The sequence below is a fragment of the Anarhichas minor genome, unplaced genomic scaffold (genome assembly GCF_050575085.1).
Source record: "Anarhichas minor isolate MPS153535 unplaced genomic scaffold, ASM5057508v1 ptg000043l, whole genome shotgun sequence".
Classification (NCBI taxonomy): Eukaryota; Metazoa; Chordata; class Actinopteri; order Perciformes; family Anarhichadidae; genus Anarhichas; species Anarhichas minor.
Genome location: NW_027466489.1, coordinates 3,545,394 through 3,571,740, shown reverse-complemented (window position 1 = coordinate 3,571,740; position 26,347 = coordinate 3,545,394). Strand labels below are relative to the sequence as shown.

At 38.6% G+C, this 26,347-nt stretch overlaps 3 protein-coding genes across 3 annotated transcripts; 2 read left to right on the top strand and 1 right to left on the bottom strand.

The window, feature by feature from the left end:
- Positions 1-219: 219 nt before the first annotated feature.
- Positions 220-13,631, top strand: slc6a11a (solute carrier family 6 member 11a). Its single transcript, XM_076110375.1, has 14 exons — positions 220-944; positions 3,654-3,788; positions 3,877-4,017; positions 4,250-4,337; positions 5,907-6,039; positions 8,326-8,460; positions 8,552-8,652; positions 8,961-9,085; positions 9,314-9,426; positions 9,527-9,664; positions 10,196-10,298; positions 10,520-10,620; positions 10,855-11,025; positions 11,299-13,631. The coding sequence occupies exons 1-14, from the start codon at positions 770-772 to the stop codon at positions 11,410-11,412; spliced, it is 1,773 nt and encodes a 590-aa protein (XP_075966490.1). The 5' UTR covers positions 220-769; the 3' UTR covers positions 11,413-13,631.
- Positions 13,632-14,335: 704 nt separating this feature from the next.
- Positions 14,336-16,579, bottom strand: ppil1 (peptidylprolyl isomerase (cyclophilin)-like 1). The gene is made up of 4 exons (XM_076110376.1): positions 16,394-16,579; positions 16,037-16,191; positions 15,064-15,132; positions 14,336-14,610 (listed from the first exon to the last, which is right to left on the bottom strand). Exons 1-4 carry the CDS (start codon positions 16,447-16,449, stop codon positions 14,399-14,401), a joined length of 492 nt encoding a protein of 163 aa, XP_075966491.1. The 5' UTR covers positions 16,450-16,579; the 3' UTR covers positions 14,336-14,398.
- Positions 16,580-17,031: 452 nt separating this feature from the next.
- On the top strand, positions 17,032-25,695 carry eno1b (enolase 1b, (alpha)). Its single transcript, XM_076110826.1, has 12 exons — positions 17,032-17,142; positions 18,255-18,349; positions 18,490-18,585; positions 19,150-19,208; positions 19,302-19,371; positions 20,333-20,466; positions 20,580-20,802; positions 22,436-22,633; positions 24,228-24,429; positions 24,530-24,638; positions 24,898-24,956; positions 25,340-25,695. Exons 2-12 carry the CDS (start codon positions 18,265-18,267, stop codon positions 25,407-25,409), a joined length of 1,305 nt encoding a protein of 434 aa, XP_075966941.1. The 5' UTR covers positions 17,032-17,142; positions 18,255-18,264; the 3' UTR covers positions 25,410-25,695.
- The last annotated feature ends 652 nt before the right edge of the window (positions 25,696-26,347 follow it).

Genomic DNA, 26,347 nt, shown 5'->3' with positions numbered 1-26,347 from the left:
ATAAGGATGACTGGCAGGTAATTCAACCCTGGAACACTTACACAGAAAAGATTAATGTATCATATGTTAGGATCCAAACTGACATAAAACCAGTGTGAGTGACATGTTTGACTTGGATTTTTGGATATGTTTATCACATGCAAGCACGCAATTTCTATGTACCGTGTGTCTCTCTCCCCTAGTCTCCCTGGTATGCGTTTAACTTCAAGCTTTTGAGTCTAAAATCATATAGTAATTATATGGTAATGCGTATACATTTCCTTTTTGAAATTAACATTGTATGAGTTCACTGAACTGTACTAGAAGGTAACTTGGTACATGGAAGTTTATAGAGCTGAAGCAGGTGGAAAGCAACATAAACAGGCTCACTTGTGATTTTTTTTATACATAACCATGTAATTATACACTTGCCTTACATATTACAATTGAGTTGACAGGTTGACAGGCTAATCTGGATCTGTGATGTGTTAAAATGAGTTTTGTTTCGGGTAAAACAGTTCTAGTTTTCAGTTATTCATATATGTGTGAGGCGGAGAATCCTGTTGTAAAGCTTTCAATACCATGTCGAAACAGCAATTAGTCACACCAAATATATCACTCTTCTGTATCTGGCTTGAGGAGCATTTTTGTTTTGTAAGTGGATACTTTTGCCACACATTTAGAGGTCCCCCTAGTGGCTAAATACCGTGTCAATTAGGTAACCCCATATAAATCTGCATCAGAAACTCCCCGGCCAGTCACACCATTAGAGCACTTCTCCCTCAGCGGTATGGCAGACTCTCTCTGCAGGATGTGCCATTTCTCTCCTAAGGCTACTTCACAAACAGTCGAGGACCGTGACAAATGGGGCAGTAAAAAGGAGTTCATCCTGTCTGCGGCTGGTGCTATTGTTGGACTTGGAAACGTGTGGAGATTTCCATATCTGTGCTACAAGAATGGTGGTGGTGAGTATTTCTTTTTACTATTCTCCCAGTTTAGCATTGCTACTCCAACCTCTACTTTTAAAACAAGTGCTGCGTAGAGTCAGATATTGCATGCAAACTTTTTTAACTCTTTCATCCAGAGGAATAAAGAAGTTGATGGTAAACGGTTGGAGTACTCTTGTATTATTTTACCAAGACACAAATATAAGATTGTTTTACTTGTTAGGTGGCCTGTTGAACTTGTTACTGTAAAATATAAAAATACTGGAGATGTAAACAAAAACAACGACAGTGGACTGAGAGAAACGACAGCTCTTAAGCTTGGAAAACACCGTATTTAACATGTGATTACTTGCGGAATGCATCATTATTATTTTTAACACTATTTATACATTCACAAACCCTGAGGGCTATACACTGTAAAGCTCTCCTACTTTCCCTCTGTCTTTTCCCACTTCACACCTGATGATTACCGATGCGACAGGTTATGAGAGCAGAGTCACATTCTGTGCTGAAGCCCTGAGATTTATAGCAGATTTGGAAATGCAGTGCTGTTTACAGGATGGTGAAGTTATTGTTTTAAACTTTGGTGTTACACTGAACCTGCTTGGACTGATCTGGTCCCTTCCATGATGAGTTTGGAGTATAGAGCAAGTCAAAAGGAGACATGCAATAAAAGGATATTTGTTTATTTGGGGAAGACAATACACTTGCGATAGAGAAGTTCCTTCCAGGTAAATCTGTGAGTCGCAATGGCTGAGAAACCAATTTTATTGTGGAGCTGACCTGCGAAGCAGTTCAATTTCAATTGAATAGCTTTAAGACCACTTTTTAATAGTGGCACATTTAAACTTTCCCCAGTTTTTCCAAAAGAATTGTGATTTTCCTAAAGAACTCCTGACTCCATTCAACTCTCAACTCTTTCCAGAGTGGGCATGTCCAATGTGTCTCCTGTGCTTGATTTAGGAAAACGGATGAACTGTAAGATCACAGCTTATGTATTATGGAGCTTATGTAAGATGATGACATTTTCAGAGTCATTAAGCCGACAAATAAATGTATACATATATCCACTATAGATGGCTATAACAATGTAAAATGATATAATTAATGATAATACATATTAATTCATTAGCTATAGGCCTATTACAAATATTCAGTTTAGTAAATGTGAAAACCGTGAAGCTGCGATATTTCCTCTGACAATAATCATGATATCAAAATTTCATATTGTGACATCCCTATTCTTGAAGAGAAATCGTTTCTCGTGTGCCTCCACGGTGAATCGTGAACCCAGAAACGGACGAAAACGGAATAAATCCTGGATGAATTGAAGTGGAGGCCCCATTTTACAACAGCTAAACTATATCAAAACATCCCTTTGCAAACTCTCACACAACTCGTGCAGTATAATCCAAGTCTCGTTTATCCTGTCGTATTCTCACTAATTCCCAAACACATGCATTTTTGCCAGAATCGTACTCTTTAAAATACTTCCGCCTCTAGCGTTTCATGCCGACTCCATGCAAGTCCAGACAAATCTGAGGACCAAATTACATTGCTAACTCCCTTGTAGAAGATCTGCCTTCAAAAACACTGTAACCATCTGCTGCTGGTTTATTGGAGGTTCCCAGCAACAGCCGAAAGAAGACTGGAGATGCAGCCTTTGTCAAGCCCCAAAGCTATGGGACACACTACCTATAGATATCAGGGGAGCCAGCTCGCTCAATATTTTTTTTAATTGATTAAACTTATCTCTTCACTTTAGCCTTTAACCAGCTATATATTTTATATTTATTTCCAAGAATGTTCCTGTTGATCCTCTTTAGTCATCATCTTGAACATGAAATGTTCTTCTTTTGGCGTCTTCAAAGATCAAGCAACTATTTTATTTGTTATCCAACTATTGGAAATTGAGAGGTGCTGCTACATCATGCTGCTTGATCTAATTCAATTTCTAATACATCTTCATCTGGTTCTCTTTTCGTCTTAGCTGTGTATGTGACTGAAATGGTTTCACCAGCAGGATTTGCTTGCCACACTTTGATCGTCAAAAAATAATACCAAAGATCAGCACCACATGGAATTCGATATTATCCCTGAGAAACATTGTGTCTGAGTCCCTTCACGGACTGTGGAGCCAGGCCTGTCATGGGGCAGTTTATATCATGTGTGTCCTCACTTTGCTTAGCCACCTGATTAACTTCTGACAACATGCTTTACTTGCAAATAATCCACCTTTTATGAGTTTAACTTCACAGAAAAGATTAACCTTACCATAACACACATTAGGGACATTTTTTCTGATTATTTTTTCCAAGACATTATTTAAAAGTGTATAATGGTAATTCCATAGTTTCCCAATAGGCTCTGAACACCCTCACAGGTGTTTTCAGTTATTATGGCCGATTAGACCTCTGATCAGGGCCAGAGCTTTGATGGGAATTTATTCGCTCACAAATCTTCATCTACCAATAAGATTGATAAAGGTGCAATTTGCCCCGCCCTAACAGGTTTAACAAAGCCAAGAGACTCAGTAAGATGTCACTCAATTAGTCTCTAAAACACCTGTGTGGGTGCTCAGAAACTTTAACGGTTACATGTTTCAATTTATTTTGAAGGTCAAATATCAAAGTAGTTTCAGAAATCAGAAAACATTAACGTGATTATGGTACTCTTTGTATATGTGGTGTACCATGCATGTTTACAATGCTTTATTCACACTTGCAGGTGCATTCTTCATTCCTTACATCCTGTTCCTTGCAGTCTGTGGCATTCCTCTGTTCATACTGGAGATAGCACTGGGCCAGTACACCAGTCAGGGAGGAATCATGTGCTGGAGGAAGATCTGCCCCTTGTTTGAAGGTGAGGTATACGTACATATCAGGAGTTTAGCCAGTTAAGACGGAAATACATACGGAAATGCAATGCTAACATTTTCTGTTGTTTCCAGGCATGGGATACGCCAGCCAAATGATCATTTTCTATGGATGTGTCAGCTACATTGTGATCTTAGCCTGGGCTTTTCTCTACCTTTTCTCTTCCTTCTCTGGTGAGCTACCATGGGCCACCTGTAATAACACATGTAATTCAGGTAAATTGAATGTTTTTCTTGAAGCATTGTAACCGTAACCTCTATCCTACACATTCACCACTATTTGTTTGAAGTGTTATACACATTTATTAGAAACATCAAGTTTTATCATTATCACAATTGATTTTAATAGCACAAGGAAAATGTTGCTTTATTTCATTGCATGTCTGGTTTAAGCAATTACAGAAGCATGCATTACAATGCTCTTTAACAATTCTTTGATATTTTTTAGATTCTTGTGTGGTATTGAACAACTTGAATGCCACTGTTAGCTGGACCTTGCCTGTGAATGCGTCATCATCTGTATCAGAGTTCTGGCAGTAAGTTTTTTTTACTCCAAATTAAACTGAATTGAGTAGAAATCTGTCACATATTATCAAAGGATTATGAGGTAAATAAACTTAGTAAGAAAGACATGTGCTATTCGCATTTTGATGGGGACGGAAAACAGTGCTTTTCCAAAATGATATCATGTACCTATTCACACACATTGAGGTATTGTCCTACACTGGCAGAATGTTAGAGAGCCTACACGCCCCTGCTTCACTTTTATTATGGCAGATTGGACCTCTGCGCAACACTAGTTAGTTGCAAAGTGTGACTGATTCGCTGATATTGTATTTTTACATATTAGGGCTGGTAAATGGATTTGTACTTGTATAGTGCTTTTCTAGTCTTCCGACCACTCAAAGCGCTTTAACACTACATGTCATCATTCACACCCATAGGTGGAAGCTGCCTCTTTGACCTCATGTAATTCTTCGGATAGCTCCATCTGATTTAAACCAGAACAGAGTACCAATCGGCCAGAATAATGTGGGTATGCTGGACCTAACACCGTTTTTTAAAACAACTATTTTAAAATTACAGTTTTATCTATTAGATTTGTTGAGTAATTGAGGTTACTTGATCTGGAAATCACAAAGCATAACCCCGGCTACAATCTTTCTTGCCCGCCCCAGAGTCCTGGAGGCGAACAAGTCATGGAGGGACGGCAGATTGCAGCCAGTCACCCTCTCTGAGGGTGATACATATATATATATATATATATATATTCCTATATACATATGTATTCCTATATTAACAACTTGCGAGGGTTCATATCACTAAGACAGTCTTTTTGCAGTATGTTTGCAGAAGTGGTAGTGTGAGGATTAAAATACAGTATGTTGACAGTAACACCATAAAATGGTTGATGCGTGGCATCCATATTTGTTTGGTTTTCAGGTGCTTCCACATTAAGCCAAGTTGGATTCATCAGAGCTATATCTATTTCTTACTTGTAAATACGTATTTACGATTTTCCAGAAAGATCCCATATGATACAGAATTCCAGGAAGGGCAAACAAATGTGGATGCCTTACGTTGGCAAAAGATTGCCATTAAAGTTTAACCCAATTTCATTGTATGGATTAGTATAGTGTATTATCTGCACATTATTTTTAACCCACTCCCAGTTGTAAGCATGGGAGTTATTTTCCATTTCTGCCATCTATCCAATGTGACGTAAATGCACCATCAGTGCTAAGCTATCCGGCTTGTTGCAACAAAAGCTCATACACGCACAAGCACTGCGTTCTCATCGATCTTGAGTGACTAGACCTAATCTGTTAGGCCAGGACGGTTTACACCTGGCTCCCAGCACAGCTTCCCCTTAATTCACCTTGAATAGAGGTCTAATCAGCCAGAATCATTGAAAAGACCTGTGTACTGAAGGTGTGAAGTTCCTTTAATTGCACAATCATGCATTTATGAATAGTTTGCTGAGCTTCAACATCATTAGACCTTTCAAGTTGGACTTTTTGGCTTGTCAATCATAGTAGCCTCATAGATCTGCTAAAATGTATATTTCCCCAAATAATTGGTTAACGGTACCTTGGTCCTTACAGACGAAGGGTGCTCAATATATCCACTGGCATAGAGGATCTGGGAAACATACAGTGGGAGCTTTCTTTGTGCCTTCTTCTAGTCTGGATCATCTGCTACTTCTGTGTCTGGAAGGGAGTGAGATCCACAGGAAAGGTAAGACTGAAACGATAAATCCTGACTCAGAAATGTCATGTATTGTTTATTATTAATTTCCTAAACTCACTTTTAATGTCTGTATTTAAAGCTACTACGAGTCATTTTCTCTTTGTGTTGATTTTGGCGGTCCCTGTAGACAAAAGTGGTCATGTGTCTGAGCACCAGAGTCATTTTAGAAAACCTTTCATTTTAGTGCAGCAGGGTCTGACAGTCTGCCCTGTGAGGTTGTTCTGGTTCTCCCGTGCCTCCCTTCCCTCCAGCGGTCCCAGAATATGGCCTGGGCCTCCAGCTGCGTGGCGTGGGCTACCAGAAGCTCTGCTCCTGGCCGAAGGAGAAGCAGAATTTAGCGACTGTAAACCATTTTGTCTGATTTCGCGGGGAATCAGACCCAATGACAGGCTTAAAAATAACCACATATAAATAGCTACCGTATTTTCCGCACTATAAAGCGCACCGGATTATAAGGCGCACCTTCAATGAATGGCCTATTTTAGAACTGTTTTTATATATAGGGCGCACCGGATTATAAGGCGCATAGAATAGAATAGCGTCGTAAGCGTGTCTCTTGAAAGGTGCCATTTTGGGGTCTTTATACACACCAGTGGTGTTGGACTAGGAGTAAGCACAGTACCGGTGTTTACCGCGGTGCGGCTTTGTAGTTTACCAGTCGTACTGAAACATTTTGACAGAGCGCCGTGTACAACCAGTATGGATCAACCAATTAACCAATTGATCCATATATAAGGCGCTCCGGATTACAAGGCGCACTGTTGTTTTTTGAGAAAATTAAAGGCTTTTAAGTGCGCCTTATAGTGCGGAAAATACGGTAGTCTTCTTGCTGATGGTCCAATCTACTTATGTAGGTCATATAGATGCATTAGTATAAAATTGGGACTGTTTCGTAACCAGCTAAAAGTTCCTCAGTATCTTTAAAATCTTTAATTTTACTTTGGTGACTCTGTAACACTAAGCCTTTTTTTTTTAGCTTGTCACTAACATTACAGTCTGAAATATCATCTCAAACCAGTCATGAAGCTTTCTTTTCAAATCAATTATGTGTTATTACAACCTGCCAGAGTAATCCATTTGATGGATTTAACTTCACGCACGTTGGCATATCACGTGTTGACATGCCTGGCCACAGGCACACAGGTTTGCAGCAGTTATGGAATACTGGCTCTTGAAGGATTTCACCTGCGGTTTACCCTGACATGCGAACATGCAGTTCTCCCATGCCGTTATTTGTCAAGCCTTCGAGAATTGAAAGAAATTATTATGACTGACTGTTTTTCATTATGGTGTGAAAACGGGCAACAATGCTTTCATTTGGAGTGAGTCACTGTACAGATTTCAAAACCCCCTGAGGCGAATGTGTGGTAACCAGCGTTTATCTAACTGTGAGGAATCTCAGTCTGTCTGTATATCCTTTGCATATCTTACAAACCGCTCATTCGATCTACTTTAAACTTGGTGGGTGTATTACTGGGGACCCAAGGAAGTGCTTTTGTCGTATTTTTTTTGCAATTTAGAGACGTTTAATATTAATAAACTTTGAATAATCAAGCGCCGGGGGTAGGAGCTTCAGGACTCAGCAGACGTGTGTCCAGCATGTCAGAAACGCTGACTGACAAACTGTTCCGTAAGTGATACGTTTGCAATAGATCGTGTTTGTCTGTGCTCCAAAGTTACAGAGCACGATTCACTCCTTACGCCCATCATTTTTCCCCAGTGCCTCAAATAAAAAAGTATACGAGTAGATCCTCTGAACTTAATTGGCAGGCTTGGCTTTCCTTGTGTAACAGGACGGACCGGAGGACACATAATAGTGTCAGGAGGGACCCTGCTCCTCCCGCATGTTCTCCTGACCAGCTTTCCTGCTTCACATTTATTCATCTCCCTGATGAGGAAATCAGCTCCAGGTGTCTCTCTTCCCACACCTGATCCCAATGCTCTCCTAAAGGAGTGAGTGCCACCCTCTGGCTGAAATGTAGATCCCTCTAACTACCCTGGACCTCAGCCCCTTACAGTTGATAAACGTTTTCCACTTGTAAACTGAACAGTTTTTGTGTGACTCGTTGTCAGCTTCGCACATGCCCAGTCCAGCGCACAGTGGGTCAGCTAGATATTTCCCAGGTTAAGTCAATTTACGCAGCTGCAGTGTATTGCATAACTACCAAAACAATGACCAACTGACATCACATGAATCCTAATGTCTCTTACAAACTTTTCAATAATCATAGTTTTCTTTCATTTGTAACAAAATAATGATCTGCTTAAATGTAGGCGTCCTACGTCACAGCGACATTCCCCTTCATCATGTTGGCGGTGCTGTTTCTCAGAGGAATTACCCTTCCTGGAGCCTTCCATGGTATCAAGTACTACCTGTACCCCAATCCTGCACGGCTCGCTGACCCGCAGGTATCATTCAGCCTATATGTTCTAATTTTCATTGGAATTATTATTCCATAGCAGAAGTATAGGAGTTTAATCATTTGTCACTGGTTTATAGGTTTGGATAGATGCTGGAACCCAAATATTTTATTCCTATGCCATATGGTTGGGATGCCTGACTACGCTTGGCAGCTACAACAAGTACAACAACTGCTACAGGTGAGTACTGCTATTCTAGTGGCTACAGTTGCATTAAGCTAACAGCATCCAAATATTTGTTGTGCGACATACCATGTTATGAATATAACACTATCAGCGCCGTAAATGTGATGTTTGTTTTCTTTCATTATGCTAGTTTTCATTTGTTTGCTTCCATTTATTTATTTTGTCATTTTTGCTTCGAGTAATCTGAACACAATTGTATTTAATTGAGTTTAAGCCTGCTCTGTATATCATTTTACAGTTATATTTTTAACAGGCCTGTGTTACCAAGAGAGAATCAAATGTGCGTTGTTTCTGATTTGCAGAGACTCCTTCTATCTTTGCTTGTTGAACAGCGGGACCAGCTTTATATCTGGCTTTGCCATTTTCTCAATTCTGGGCTACATGTCCCAAAAACAGGGTGTCGACATTTCTTTAGTTGCTGAGTCAGGTATGAATGTGAATCTCCTCTGTTCCTATTAAAAAATACCTCAAACTGTCAGACTATATGAAGTTGCTTCATTATAAAAATGTTCAGTTTTATCTTTTACTATTTTTCTGCTAGTAAGGAACAAGCACAATAGATCCATTATAAGCATTGACGTTGATGCCAAACATTGCTACAAAAAGACACTGTGCAGACAGCAATGGCTTACTTTTTGTTGGTTTCCCTTTGCAGGCCCTGGCCTTGTGTTCATAGTCTACCCACAAGCAGTGACCCTTCTGCCGTGGCCCCAGGTCTGGTCTGTGTGCTTCTTCATCATGATCATCTTGTTAGGAATAGACGGACAGGTCAGCTGCAGCCTTCTTTACGTCTCCCAAAAATGTCCTCCAATGTTTCTTCTTTTGTTCACTGCTCTCCAAGCTGACTTGTCTTTCTGTTGTTTTCTAGTTTATTGGGCTTGAAAGCATCATGACTTCTCTCTCAGATGTCTACCCTTCCCAGATCCGAAAAGGATTTCGCAGAGAGCTTCTTCTGATGCTAATCTGTGTTTTTGGCTATATGGTTGGCCTCTTGTTGGTGTCACAGGTGAGAAGCGCACTCATTGGTGGTCACGTAAGCGATTCATCATGTGAGAGTAATTTGCTGTCTGATCAATTAACAACCAATACACAGCATGTACAACTTTTTTTCTTAATACCAGCTGCACCACTGGTATTGTTTTCACGTGTGTGTGTGTGTGTGTGTGTGTGTGTGTGTGTGTGTGTGTGTGTGTGTGTGTGTGTGTGTGTGTGTGTGTGTGTGTGTGTGTGTGTGTGTGTGTGTGTGTGTGTGTGTGTGTGTGTGTGTGTGTGTGTGTGTGTGTGCGTGCGTGCGTGCGTGCGTGCGTGCGTGCGTGCGTGCGTGCGTGCGTGCGTGCGTGCGTGCGTGCGTGCGTGCGTGCGTGCGTGCGTGCGTGCGTGCGTGCGTGTGTGTGTGTGTGTGTGTGTGCGTGTGTGTGTGTGAGATCGATCATGGCCCCCCTCTAGTTTAGGACTGAGATCAGTGGGAGCTGTTTAATTAGCACCAAATAAAAGACAATTGGTATCCAGACCAATTTATTGCCTGCTTTAATTTTAGGGTGGCACATACATTCTGCAGATCTTCGATCACTATGTTTGCAGTGGTCCCACTCTACTTCTGATGGCAATCTTCCAGTCAGTGGTTATTGGATGGATTTATGGTAAGAAACAGTTGTCAGTGGTGCAGCTGTCTTTGGTTTTTATATCTTACATCACACTGAGTGTACAATCTTTTAACCAATGTCCCAATTCCATACTATGTATTTTTATAAAAGCTTTGAATATATAATGCTATTGCCCTGTAAAAGGGGCTAAATTAAGCATAAAGTGAAATTGAATATACTGCGTATTGTTATGTGTGATGTGTTTGTCTCTGTCCAAGGTGCTGACCGCTTCTGTGACAACATTGAGGACATGATCAGGTACAGACCTCTAACACTGATCAAGTACTGCTGGTTGTATGGAACCCCTCTTATTTGCAGTGTAGGTGTTTTAAGAAAGCCAAAAAGATATTTTACTCTGTGTATAGACTATTTCTTAGCTACAGCTTGGGTTCATGTTTACTTCCTGTCAGCTCATGTCATTCACATACACTACTACAGGAAGTAAACTGGGACACATTTGGTATGTTTACATTTACAACTATGGGATGGTTCATTGAAATTAGCTTTCCGATTGATCCAACAATGTTTAATTGTGAGTTGTTTCCTTTTAAAGGCCACACTTGTGTTTTTGCTCCTGAGATACACCCCCCTGAAGTTCAACAACTCCTATGTGTATCCTTGGTGGGCGTACTGTATCGGTTGGTTTCTGGCCATGTCATCTCTTATGATGATTCCAGTGACCATGGTCTGGAAACTGGCCAAAGTAAAAGGGACTCTCTGGCAGGTCAGTGGTGGTTGTCAGTGTTATTTTATAGTTGGTAATTTACAGATTTGAAGCATTTGGTTTCTTTTTGGAATTCTTTATATTGGGACAGGAGTTTGAAATAGAAAACATGTCAGGACAAAGGCAATTTTATGTCCTCTGCCGTTCACAGATTTTTTTCAAAACTGAGTAACGTTGTACTTTTTGGGAGAGGTAAAGTGTTTTTGTTGCTTGTGCATAGTGCATGTTCTGCTGCAAGTGCTCTTCTTTGACAATGTTAATTCCTTCCTGTAGCGTCTCAAGATGACCTCCCAACCTGCAGGTGACTTTCCAGTGGTGACAAAGGAAATTGCAAGCTTAAGTGCCTCACTACACGTCCCGGATGCTGGACAAGACGGCAAGGTGTAATGAAATGCCAATCCTTTTGATTATGGTTGGAGCAGGTTATGGTGGTTAGAATTTATTTACATATTTTTTGTTGTAAGGTGTGGTTAAGGTTTACAGTACATTATATGTCTAATGTAAATAGGGGTGACCCCGCATAGTCGACTATTTGATCAAGGAGCCTAATTTGACTGCCAATCTCATGGTCGAATCGTTGTAGTGACTGGAAAAGGTGGCACTGAAACGAAGGATCATTTTTAAATAACAACATGGCTGTTTCAAAACCAAAGAATAGGCCTACATGTATTAATCAGAGCACTCACATAAGAAAGTAGCACTATCACTATTTTGAATGATTCTCTCAAAGTCAACAAGGTGAGGCGGTAGAAAGTGCTGTTTGCGGCACATGTAACAGCTGTTTACAGCTTGCATCTCTCTCTCCCGAAAGTTTTATTTACAACTACGAAAAGTGGGATGTCTATTTATTTCTTGGGGTGGGGGGCGTTTTTCTCTTATTTGATAGTGATACTCAGGAACGGAGGAGAGAGAGAAGGGACGACATACAGCAAAGCCGACACAAACCTCATGGACTCATGTGAAATAACCAATATTGTTCCATATTTTTTATATCCCTATCAATGATGCTGTCGTGTCTGCCTGGTTTATGTGAAACCAATTAGCCTAGCTTAGCATAAAAACCGTAAACAGGGAAACCAAAAGGTTAAAAAAAAAGCCCATTACCTCTTAAAGCACACGAATTAACACATTGTATGCTGTTTTCTTATTATATACCAAAAGTAAAGTGGTATATGTATTGGTCAGGTGCAGTGTCTTCCTGGTGAAATAATGTTTAGATCTTTTAATTTAGTCAAAGTGCTAATACCACACTGTGATAGCTCTTTGAAAACTTACTTAAGTAATAGTATTTATGTATCATCAAAATAAATTAAAAGTACTTCAAATATAAGTACTTATTGTGCAGTAAAATGTCCCCTGTCAGTGTTTCACTTTTCTGTTTTTGGATCAATTTTACTGCTGCAATACATGTTTTACTGCCGTGGAAGTGCTAATTTTAATTACATTCTATCACTGAGTCACTTTAAGGTTACCAGACAACCAATTTAGAGTTAATTAGTGAACTAAGGGATTATTAGTATTATTGGTCTTTTTTTATTTATTAACTTTTACCTCGAGACAGAGCTGTTTCCTCTTGCTTATATGCTAAGCTACGCTAAGCTAAGAGAGTGGTATCAATCTTCTCATCTTGTCATTCAAGCGAATAAGCATATATCCCATATTATCAAACTATTTGACCTGAAACAGAAAAGTATGCTTCATGGTTATGATTTATTTTTGTTTTTTGTTTTAGCGACACATGGAAGTTATTGATTGTCTTCAGGATCAGGATGTGTGGCAAAACAATCTCAGCTCAAAGATGTAGTAATTATATTGATGCAATAGCTCAAGTAATTGGACTCGGTTTAGTTACAGATAAGTTGGTTTAAATTTATACAACCACCTCTTGTGTACACGTTTTCAATGCTTTGTTCAGGTCAGACACACATAACTGTTCACCTCTGTAGCTGTTCTGCCCCTTTGTTCTCCTGTTTTTCTAACTGAACAGGCCTGATCAGCTGTGACTCTTTTATCTTTACTGACCAAGTCATTCATGCGTTTCCATCTGTGAAATTCTCTCAAGGTCCTGACACTACAGCACCAATACTCTCAATGATTTCTCAGGCAGAAGTCGATTTTCTTACCGTTCTGACCTCAAACTTAAACCAACTGTAACAAGCAAATACACTGGAATGGGGATTTTTAAATAGCTTACTCCAACTCATGTCATATAATTACCCGCATTTTCTTTCTGACCGATATTGACTTATGATATATTGGTGCTTTTACTTTGGCTAATAATTTTCACATTTAATGTATCTTTTACAACATATATTAAGCCAAATAAATATACCTCCTTGAAGCCATCAAACTACATGTTAAAATGCGTGCTGCTTGAATTTATAATGCAAATCCCAGTGCCTCAACGAAACTTTTATTTTTAGGTTTGTATTTCTTTAATCACCATATTATTTTTTTTTTTTAAATATATACTTGTCTTTGTTCAATACTTTACATTTATATAATAAAATACTTTTTAGGGCAATATTGCTTGTTCATTTTCATTATGTTTACATGTGCGTGAGGTGTTTGTACTAAAATAAAGACTTTTTCTACTCTTCGATGAAGACAGTGATACATTTTTTGACTGAATTTGCTTGACATTCACATTTGATGCGAAAACTACACCACGTCGCTCTGAAACCAATTATTAATTGTTGCGCTACACCTCGACAGCTTTTTGCTGCGTCGAGCTAAAGGGTGTCAGATTACGCGTACACTGGGTTGTGGTGCGGCGAATACTATTAGGAAATAATGAGTTTCAGAGTGCAGTGGTGCTGTTGTCACGTTCTGTCTGGAAGGGGCTTTACCGTTTTACAATTGTCTTTTTAAGTTTTTAAAAACCAAATATTTCAGTATTATATTTAACAGCAGCCATCAAGCATTATAGAGAATAAGCAATTATTTTGTCTAAATCTCTTTATTCCACGACTATCGATAAATGTGTTCTTTGATAATTGTTCAGTCTATAAAACATTAGAAAACTCAGGAAAATTCTAAGTCACATCTTAAAATAACTTTTTTTAATCCAATCAAGCCCAAAAGATATTCATTTTACTGTGAACACTAAGAAAAGCAGCAAATTCTCATATTTATTAACCTCAACCAATCAATTTTGGGGCTTTTTTTGCTTTAAATTGACATTGATATGTAACTAGCTCTGAACTTTTGTCTGTTTCTCCACGTTTCAGTCGGTACAAATGAAACAACGCCATGGATTGACCATTTCCATACTAGGCTAGCCTCACACAATTAAAAAACATGACATCGAAACATTTAACAAACATTTATTGAATAAAAAAAAAAATCAGTGTAAAAAAAAATCTGTATTTGTTTATTTACTTTTGATGATTTTTATGTCATCGACTGGCCGATCTTGACCGTTTGTTTCTACCATCCCAATTCGGTTCAGCACTCCCATTCCCTGGGCTACTCTTCCAAAAATAGTGTGCTTTCCATCTAACCACTGAGTGGGGCCGAGGGTGAAGAAGAACTGGCTCCCGTTTGTGTCTGGTCCTGCATTGGCCATCGCCAAAATACCAGCACCTAATAGACACACAAATGAAATCAAAGAAATTACAATTTTGTGACCTTTTGCTGTTAAACGTAGTATCACACAAATAATAAATGTCAGGAATCTGAAACAATAAATTGGTCCATTTAATCAGATTTCAAATAAAGAATTTCTTGAGGCAAAACCACAACTTTTGCTCACATTTGGTACATCGACTTTAATAAATGTGTTAATTATTTTTATCATTAATTATGATTTGCTTGGATGTACCTCGCTAACTAATTCAGTTTAATACAACAGCCCTGCAACAATCCCTACCTTAATTTTTTGTCTTCAAAAATAACATCAAGGACTCAGATACTAATTCATGACTTAATTAATTAATTATAAAGGGTGCAGGAGCCTTTTCTTTATTTACCAGCCTATATTTGCCTCCTCCACATCTACCACCTTGTAGTTAATTAAGATTGTTCCACTGCGATTACCTGTGAATTTCAGTTCTGGGTGCAGCTCATCTTCAAACTGTTTACCAAATATGGAGGCACCACCGCGACCTGTTGGAAGAACAAAGATCAGTAAAACACAGATTTATTATCTAGTGAGGTAACGGAACAAGACAATATTCAAGTATGAACATTTAACTGAGAGTTTCAACTTGTCTCGTGTATATTTCACACTCTTTATTTTGCCAAAGAGATGAAGTTCAGATTAATAATGGGTTTTCAGGGTGACAAGCTTTACAAAGTAAAGTGAATGTGATTGATACGTTGACAAACATATGACCACGAGTAACTACATATGGTGTAAGACCCCCACACTCATGATTGAACACAAGGCCCACACAATTTAGAGAGGTTTGATTGAGACACAAGTCAATAGATACACTACATATCCAAAATATATATGTCGACGCTTGAAGATTGCACACATAAGAAACACGGCTGCATCAGTGGCCCACCTCAAACAGGTCTCTGTGCAGGCCAGTCTAGTTCTTTCAGACTTGTAACACAATTTGTATATTTCTTTAAGTTTCACTTCGAAATGAGAAAGGACCTTCCCAAAACTGGTGCTATAAATTTGGAGCCACACTATTATAAACAAATATCGTTATTTCATTGTAAGAACTATGTTATTTAGTACAAATTTAAGGAAAACCAGAGACTACGTTTTTGAACAGTAGTTGATTTCTAGAGAAACTTCCTTGGTGCTCCAACATTCATTTAAAAAAAAAAAAACAACAAGAAATTCTCCATATATAGTATGTTGAATTGTAAGTTTGCCTGTGAATGTCACAATAATAATTGAACACTTTGACCTTTGACCCTAGTGCCAGTTTGTAGTTAACCATCAGTAAACAGTAAACTATCGCTAGCCCAAACCTTGAAAAACAGACCAAAATAACCCAAAAAGTACGTGGACACCCCACTGTCTGGATAATAGTGTTTGTGATGAACCCACCTGTTCCTGTAGGGTCTCCTCCCTGCACCATGAAGTCTTTGATTGTTCGGTGAAACTTCGTGTTGATGTAGTAGCCTCTTCTGGCCAGCTCTGCGAAGTTCTTGCAGGTTTTTGGCGCATGTCTCCAGTACAGCTCCACCACAATCGGTCCCATCCTGCAATGCATGCTCAGTGTTAGTAGTTATGTATTTAGCGTATTTCAACGGCACAGGCAGAACCCTGACGGTGTGTTAAGGATTACCCCAAAGCCCTACAATCTGTTTTAGTATCAAGCCCAACGCTTCACTAACATCACCAAACCGCCAACGTTACTGAGAGCTAGCTTAGCTGAGCTAGCATTCAGCGGTTTTAACTTACGTCGTTTCTAAAACCACTGTTGGCGGCTGCCATGTGTCTGCAGGTATCCCCGACATTATCACTCCAAAACAGTAGCCTTCGATAGACTTTAAACAAACGTATTTGAATAAAAAGTACGTGATTTAGCAGACTAGCACGTTCTTTTGATTCATTTCAGGGTGGAGTTTCTTCTTCTGTGGTTGTCGTTCCTCTGCATGTGAGTGGTAGGAAGTCGGCATCAGTTTACCGCCCTCTAGTGAACACAATACGGCAGTTGGCATCTTTGACGTGGCATCCAACACACAATACAATTACAATAATATTAATGTCCTTTTTTACTGTCGTGTAATTAGTCCAGTAGTTTTTTTTAAACTTCATTACATTAGCCTCCACTCGCCCTGTTTTTGTTCTATTTAGTCTTTATAAGTAGTTCCCCTATTTCTTAACATACCTCCTATATTTTGGATTGAGTGTAGATGTCGTTATTTTGTTGTGTTATCCCATAATCTCAGCGCTCTATCCAACCTTAAAAATACATCCACTCAGTCTACATTTCAACGTGGGACGTTTTGTTCATCTGATGCAGTTCACATTATAAACTACAGGGGGCAGCAACACACCGGAACAGCGTCAAGCGTGACAGATATATAAATGGAGAAGAAGACATTCTTCTTCTTTGACTTCACATGTAAATTGCTTGTACACCGCTTTGAACGCAGTCTTCGACTTTTCAACCGAGTTGTACCAGTTTGTCTACAGTTGAAAACAAGGTAAAGTCACCTATTTGCGTTTTCTGCACCCTCGTTATCATATTTAATTAGTTTGGTTCTCTTTAAGGGCGTAGTGTGTCAACAGGCTTATTTTAGGTTTATATAATATCTACAGTTGTGATCCTACTTTAACTTTTCAGATTTCAAAGCAAAGACTTGAGACTTACTTGCAAAATGTTGACAGTGTTCACGGCTGTGCGTCTATCTTGACATAAAGTGTAACTGTTGATAGGCCTACTCTAAGGTAGCGCTGAATGAGCAAATATTCATTATTAATTGATCTGTTGATTATTCTCTCGATTAAAGCTAGTGAAAAAGTATGTTAGAGTTTTAGTACACAAATTCAAATGTCTTGTTTTGTCAGTTAAAAACCTACATACATGTATTTTTAATTTAATATCATAAGAATAGGAAAAGCAGGAAGTCTTAATTAATAGATTAGATTAGATAGAGTCAATTAATAGATTATGAATAAATAATAGATTATCAACATAGCTATAGTTCATTTTTAAATCATCTAATCGTTTCAGCTCTATTTATCAGTCTATTTTTAAAAGAATGAAAGGGAAATGTGTTCCTATCAAATTCAGTCGCCACTGAGTTTATCTGAATGGTTAATGGTTTGATTAACTTGTCTTTGATCTGAAGTGAATTAAGTGAATCTATTTGCTCCTGAGTTAGATTAGCCCTGTCTTATCTGCATCAGCAGTTTTATGGTATACATTTTATTGTAATCAAAATATCATTATGACTCCATGCTAGATATTAAATTTACATTTTACTGCAGCAACACAGGTTAGTTGTAGCTGCCAGCTTAACCGAGACCGATGCAGCAATTTCTACATCCTCACTGCCATGTGATTAATCAGATGAGAAGGTCTAATCCAATTAGGAAGGTAGCATGCCTGTTAGCACTCCTAAGCTTGCAGCTAGGTCAGGGTATTTTTGTGAGTAAGCGACAAGGACGAAAGAGAGTAAAAGAGGTGTGCCAGTAGTGACAGAACAATAGACCTCTAGACAGCGTTGAGTTTTAACTTGCGTTATTCTTTTTTTGTCAGAGGATCGTCAGAGATCAGACAGTAACAGGTTCATCTTTTTTGTCTCATCTCAAGTTCCTACACCATGTCAATTGTCAAGATCCACGCCCGAGAGATCTTTGATTCTCGTGGAAACCCCACCGTAGAGGTGGACCTTCACACTGACAGAGGTAGGCAACAACATGACTTATTATACAATGTATAAAGGTATTGCCCATGTGCCTCTATAACAATATTTATTACATCATATTTAGTGACAGTCATGTCACCACTTGTGTGTCCTCTCTCTGCTCCCATGTACATTTCACAGGCTTGTTTAGGGCAGCTGTACCCAGCGGAGCGTCTACTGGGATCTACGAAGCCCTGGAGCTCAGGGACAATGACAAGTCTCGCTACCTTGGAAAAGGTGTGTCTGCCATTTTAGTGTTTTATTCTTAATAAGATAAAAGTTGTTAAATGACAGGTGTGGTTTTGATATTTACCACCAAATATAAACAACCCTTATTGCCTTTGCAGTTCAAAGCAAATTAAATTTCAAGGAAAAAAACTATTTTATACATTTGTCATTTTCTCTATCTTTCTGTGTTGTCTCTCTTTCTCTTTGCCAGACGTGAAAGGGTTAGTGAGTTTGCATTGCCTGGCCCTCTCAATTATAAATTAAAATTTGTCCATTTGACGGAAGAGAAAAATGAATGACATGGTCATTTACACAACAACATGACAACTCATCATTGAATGCTTTTGGCAATCAACCAGATCTGATGTGCGTGGGGATTTGTCAATAAAGCATGCTCTCACTGCAGAAGTTTGTTTATCTAAAACAAATTCTAAAAGAAATACTGTTGCATGTGTCTCTGTAAATGTGAAATAAAACTTGCATGTGCTTCTAAACCTATGTTTGTGTTATTGGCTTTACAATAATTGCCCATAATGCTGTGAAAGAATGATCACACTAATATTTCTGCTGCAGGAGTCTCACAGGCTGTAGAACACATCAATTCAACTATTGCACCTGCGCTTGTTGGCCAAGTAAGAAGATAATTCTCCCTCTCTGTCTGTGTTTTGTTTCCCAAATCTTGTACAAACTAAGTTTTCATTGTTGTGTTGATTTTGTCTCCTCAGGATGTATCTGTGGTTGAGCAGGAGAGAATTGACCAGATGATGATTGATTTGGACGGCACAGAGAACAAATGTAAGTGACAATAATTACACTGTTGTGTTTAATCTGAAGCAACCTAAAACAACCATACACATTGCAATGCAGTCTTCATAACTATCTGGATTACGGCAGATTTCTGTTCAGGGTCTAAAATTAATTTTTTTCACTACGTCTAGCTGTGACAGGCAAGCTTTTCTTTGCCACTCAAAAATGTTATCTGCCACTTTTGAAATCAATGCACTAAATGAAGTAAAATTCACATAATTTAATGTATCAAATGCTGGAATTCAATGTTTGATCTATTTACACAAAAACATTACATGCATGGTAAATTCCAGTATACAAATTACATCGTGGCTTTAAGTAAAAAAAAAAACAACACAAACTAAACTTTTTTTTTTTGGGGTCGGAGGGTACTATACACATGCATGTGCATACATGAATGCGCCTGTCTCTGTACAAAAATACAGTATAAATTTCACTTCATACAGAGAATATTAAGCCTGGGTCAACAAAGAAACAGAAAACAATATTAACCTTTTATAATGTTTTGAAGCAAGACACAGGAAGTTAACCTTCTTGTGGAGCTGCAGTGTTTATTCATGGGCAAACTGAAACCTACACAGTTCCACTTGACAGCCTTACTGCTAATTTATTCTCCACTCCGATTGCCAACAGCTATTCCTTCAGACGATAGTGATACACGAGGTTGAAACAGTACCGAGTGGGTGTGTATGTTTGTGTGCATCTTTTAATTTATGGTTATCGATTAGAATTTGTTGTCAAAACAGGTAAGATTCAACAGCCAATCATACCCTAACTTTACTAAGTGTGTTTTTGCAGATTTGATCCACCACTGCTTAAAACTGACCTGCATTTGGTGGTTGCATTAACAAATATAACACCTGCTCTGATGAATTGAGTTCAAATAAAGACTCAAAACAGATTTAAAATAAGGATTAATAATTGTTGATGTTTTTCTATTCTCAAACAGCCAAATTTGGAGCGAATGCCATCCTGGGTGTTTCCCTGGCTGTTTGCAAAGCTGGTGCAGCAGAGAAAGGTGTCCCCCTGTATCGTCATATTGCTGACCTAGCAGGAAACTCGGAGGTCATCTTGCCTGTGCCGGTGAGGTTCTGTGTGCCAAATTGCATGCGTCAATAACTGTTTTTTTATTCCGCATTATTCAGTTCCCCTTCCAGTTCATTGTGAAGTCACAGCTCTTGTCCCCCCCCCACCAGGCCTTCAATGTGATCAACGGTGGCTCCCATGCAGGCAACAAGCTCGCCATGCAGGAGTTCATGATCCTGCCCATCGGCGCGAGCACCTTCAAAGAAGCCATGCGCATTGGAGCCGAGGTCTACCACAATCTCAAAAACGTCATCAAGAAGAAATACGGCCAGGATGCCACCAATGTGGGGGATGAAGGTGGCTTTGCTCCAAACATCCTGGAGAACCAGGAAGGTATGCAAGAGGAATGCTGATAAATCAAAGTCTCTTACAACTGCAAAATTAGCGCAGCTTTCAGGTTCCTTTCGAAAAAAGAAAAAAAACTTGCTCAGTGTGAAGTCAGACTACTTTTATCACATAAAAACCACTGTAAATGGTTAGACTGATAAATTATGCACACGGTTCTACTTACTGTGCAGCTGTAAGAGAAACCTTTACTTTATGTGTTGCATTTGTCTCACAGACCAAAGCTGTTGTTGCACTTAGAGGAAACCGGCTATAAATAGTGGAGAAAATGTGGAAACAGGCTATTTTGTGAACCTGTGTGCCAACATCAACGAGCATGACTACAAGGAAAGTTCTACGAGTTGCTTGAACTCAAACAAAAACTCGTGCATGGTAATACGCCGTTTACCGAGATACTGTTGTGGAATATTTCTTATGACTAGTCGGGAGAAGAAAGTTGAGGTTTTCTATCAATATAAAGTAAAACAGAGTTTTGATGAACGATCAAAGTTTGTAAAGTCAATTTATTTGCTTGCAAGCAAAGAGAACAGACACATTGCAGTGATCTGTATGAGTGCTCTGCATAACAGTCACAATGCATGGACATTTATACTCAGACAGCTTCCTGTTATCTGCTTTAGCTAACAAGAATACACAAAGAACACAGTTAAAGGCAGGTCATCCTTCGAGCCTTAGTATACTTGATCATTTAAGACAGTCAGGAAGATGCTTTATCTCCTGTTTGCAAATCCCTTTGTTCACAGTTTGCTTTACAATAATCAGTTTAAACTCACAACAGATGCTTCCTTTGAAGCCACTGTGACATCGTTAAAATGACCATTGCAGAGACAGAATAGACATTCTTTACCCTCACACATCATATCTGCATGCAAAGGTTTACGCCTTTACAACTTCAGATAACGCGTCAGCAAAGGAAGTCAAAAGTATTTCAAACAGAGGATCTCTGTTAATCAAGGCCTCTCTGTGTCTCTGTCTTACGAAGAAGAAAGAAACAGTGCACAATGATAACAGATAACAAGACACCTGGATACTAAACTAATTAAAGTCATCTACTGAAACTACAGTTTGGTGTCTGCTCTTTTAGGACTTACATTCTTTAAACCTTCACATGAGACTATGACATATTTTCCCATTACAATACTCATCAGGGATTCCTCCCTGTGAAAGAGCTTATAATGTGTGACCCCCTGTCTTCAAGTCTTCAAGTCTCCTGATTTACTATTCAGCAAGTACAAGTTGTGCCATCTGACAATTTCTTTTATTAAGACTTTCTATGGTGCACTTTGAGAATGCAGTTGGTGGTGGTGTTGTAATTGGAGTGTGTTCTCTTGAAAGGCATTTCTAATATTTGGTCCTCTTCATTTACATACATGGTGGAGCAAAGATATTAGACCTCAGAAAATACTGCAAAACACATACAAGATAAATATTGAATAATGTTAAAACAACATTGTTCTGACACAGAGTCAACAGATAAAATGTATGTTTCGTAGGTAGAATTTGTTTCAGGACTGTTGGATTGCATTTCAGTGTTGGAGTCAGTGTGGAAATCATCATCATTCGTTGTTTTCGGTGGTGCTCCATGCAAGCGTAAATCATACTCGATTGTTTAACTCTGCAGCGCTGGAGTTGGTAAAGGAGGCCATCGCCAAAGCAGGATACACAGACGAGGTTGTGATCGGCATGGATGTGGCAGCCTCTGAATTCTACAGGGAGGGAAAATACGACCTGGACTTCAAGTCTCCCGACGACCCGAGCCGTTACATCACTCCCGACGAGCTGGCTGATCTCTACAAGAGCTTTGTGAAGGATTATCCAGGTAAACTTCAGACATTCTCTCATTTTACACTCTATGTAGCAGGCGAAGAGCAGGACACACAGTATAATAGTAATGTCAGCTCCAACATAATCTCACAAGGGGAGGGATCTGGCTGTTCTGTAACTATCTGGGTACCTTTCTTATCTTTAATCTGTTCACCCTCTTAGAGGGCCAAACAAATTTATTGTGTACTATTATACACTGGTTTACTACACCAAACATTTGTTTCATCCTTGGAATGCTTTAAAAAAAACAGCAATTTTCAGAGATCATCTCTGCTTTTTGGATCTTCAAATAGATCATAGAAAGCATTGATCATTGAGAAAGCTCAAGTCTAACAGATATAACTTTTTTTTTTTTTAATTTAAGGAAAGCAAAGGCTGAAAGTCATCTTATTTTTGAAGCCAGTAAAACCTAATCAAAGCACTTGCTAAAATGTAGATTAGACAGATTTGTGCTTTGATTCATCAAGGCAAGCACCTGTGAATTTCAACAGGAGCTTGAATTCAATCTTTGTCACAACAATCTTCTCTGTTTGTACAACAATATTCAGTGCTCCAATGACGGGATCGTGATCCAGTATCTTGATATTTTTGACCAAATACAGCTTTCAATATTGCAATGATATTGTAGGGTTGATCATTGGTGCTTTACAAAATATTTACACAATGAGATTGTGATAAATAACCATCAGTATTTGATCTATAATAATAGAACAGCTAGAACAGTCTGGTAAGTTCAGAAGATTGTACTCGCTGTAATGCAGCCTTTTAAACCAGGAAAAGACACTTTTGTCATATTATGATATTACCAAATCCAACACCTACGATATCTAGTCCCGTATCACAATATCGATATAACATTGATATATTGCCCAGCGCTAGCTAAATATTTACAGATGTATTTATGTACATTAATAAATGACCCTTTTATAGCATGTTTGTACCTAGTAAAGAGATTATAATCTAATGTAAATACACTGTGATGTTCCAATTTCTCCATGGTCCTTTCAGAATGACAGGATATTTTGGTTTTGTTTAGGTCTTATTTTCATAATTTTGGCCGTGATTCCTATCGGTGGTAATAACATTGTCTGACCAGGTTACCTGCAGGGAGCTCCGCGGGAACATGAGCGTTCAGACGATCAGACGGGTTTTAAACAAACCCTGAGGTTTGGAAAGCTGAAATTGTAAACATCCATCACAGTTCATAGATCAATTTCTTGGTTCAACTTTGAGATACAGTATTTGGCCTAGCACAGTTTTCCTGTGTACTGGGGGACTTCACAGGCATTTTTGGGTGTGCTCACTTTCAGTTTTACCTCGAAATAAAATAGTTTACTCCAGATAATCTGATTAAACTGTTGACTTCCTTATGACCCTGTTGAATTGTCCGATTGTCTCATCGTTCATGTTTCCTGCCATGTTGGAACAAGAATATAATTTGATGTTTGATTACAAACTGTAATTGGTTAATCTGTTTGAAGGATCTTTTGAAACATCAGTTGAACGTAATCAGAAATATTTCACTCGAAGCCATATTGATCATCTGTTTCACTATCCAATGAGGAATGTCTGCATATTTACGCTTGCAGTGGTTTCCATCGAGGATCCCTTTGACCAGGACGACTGGGCGGCCTGGACCAACTTCACAGGAAGCACGGACCTCCAGGTTGTTGGAGACGATCTCACAGTGACCAACCCTAATCGCATCAGCAAGGCTGTGGAGGAGAAGGCCTGCAACTGCCTGCTGCTTAAAGTAAATCAGATTGGCACAGTTACTGAGTCCATGCGAGCGTAAGTCAATACACCCAGGTTCATTTTAAATTTAGACTTGATACATACAATGACCTGCAATGTCTAGAAGTTGATGGTCTCCCATTTGTCTTCCTCACAGCTGTAAGATGGCTCAGGAGAGTGGCTGGGGTGTGATGGTCAGCCATCGCTCTGGTGAAACTGAAGACACCTTCATCGCTGATTTGGTGGTCGGCTTGTGCACTGGACAGGTAAAATCAGATAATAAAACTGTTTATTTTTGAAAAAATTATAAATTGGACTTCTATGACAAAAATATTGATTCATCTCCTCTGTTCATGTTCACATTGGGAAATTGTTGCCACTCTATAAACTACTTTGATAAAAGTCAGAATAAGCAAAATCCAATATCAAATCTGTGTGATGGGATTTATAATGACTTGGACAAAGTTTAATGGAGACATTAAATCCCTTTGGTTGAAATCATTGTACACATTTTGTCCCTTTCAGATCAAGACTGGGGCACCCTGTCGTTCTGAGCGTTTGGCCAAATACAATCAGATTCTGAGGTAAGTCTCGTTCTTATACACAATAAGGATTTTTTTTTTTTTTTATCCATTTGTGCAATTTTTAAAAGTATAAAATGTGATCTTGCGTGTTGTGTTCTTTAATTTTTCAAATACCCCCCAATGCCTTTCTGCTTAACTTCAACTACTTATGCTGTATAAATGGAAAACTACATAAATGATACTGTTTTAGTAGTTTTGGTTTGTGTATTGTATCGTTTCTGATCCGTTAAACAGCTTTGTGTCTGTACTTTGCTCAAATCTTTGATGGAGATGTTGAGTTAAACTTGTAATGTAATTACATACAGGGGGAAGGACCTACTTGTTGTAAAAGATAAATGCATACATTATAAAGAGGAAATTAACTTAACTTTTCTTTCCTGTAGAATCGAAGAGGAGCTGGGAGACAAGGCTGTTTTTGCTGGAAAAAACTTCAGAAAACCATTGACGCAGTAAATGATGATGAAGCATTTACTTCACATAGAAATGGATTCATGCATGCAAATCCATAACGATGCATTGGATAACATATCAAAGCAATAATAGATAATGTAGAGCTACTTGTGATGGTGTAATTTATAGAGAGAACTTACTGTAGTCACTGAAATTGTAACACTTGACTATCAAGTCTTCACTGTATTCTGCCATGTTTTTTCATGTGGAGTACAATAATAGACCTCACAAACTGTAATCATAAACGCTGCACTTGGAGACAGTTAATAAAGTTTTCTTGGTGACAGAATTGATTGTGATTATTTCTCCCATGTTTCATTTTATTCTGCTGTGGTGGTAGGTGCTTTCCTGAAAGGAGATTGACGTCCCACATCTTTTGATTATTTCGCCAGTTTAAATAGATGTATAATAAAGTGAAGCAAAGGGACAATTCAATCTGATTATTAAGATATAGAGAGGGACCTGCGGAGCCCTAAATAAACCCAAAATATGGAAAAAGATGTAAACTATCCCAATCTGCAAATGTCTCAACAGACATTATTACAGTAACAAAGTCAATGCAGTGTTATTCATATGTTTGTTCCTGTGTTAACAGCATACTAATACTAAATACTTCTTAAGTCTTAAAACCTTGTGGTAAATCAATGATAAACTTGTTTATCTTGGGGAATTATTTTGTTGCATTTTCACTCAACTCCAGCACCTGATGCTCTTTTCTATCTCTTACTCGTCTCATTCACACACACTCATCATTTTAAAGTCCTCTGCACCTTTGCAAGGAGATTCATAAGACTCAAGCTTGTTGTATGCTGCTACATGGATATATATATATATATATTTTTTTTTTTTTTTTGTATGTGTATAGTTTAGTTTATTTATTTTGCACAATTCAAACAATGAAAAAAAATAAACAAACATAACGAAGATAAATTAATATCAGT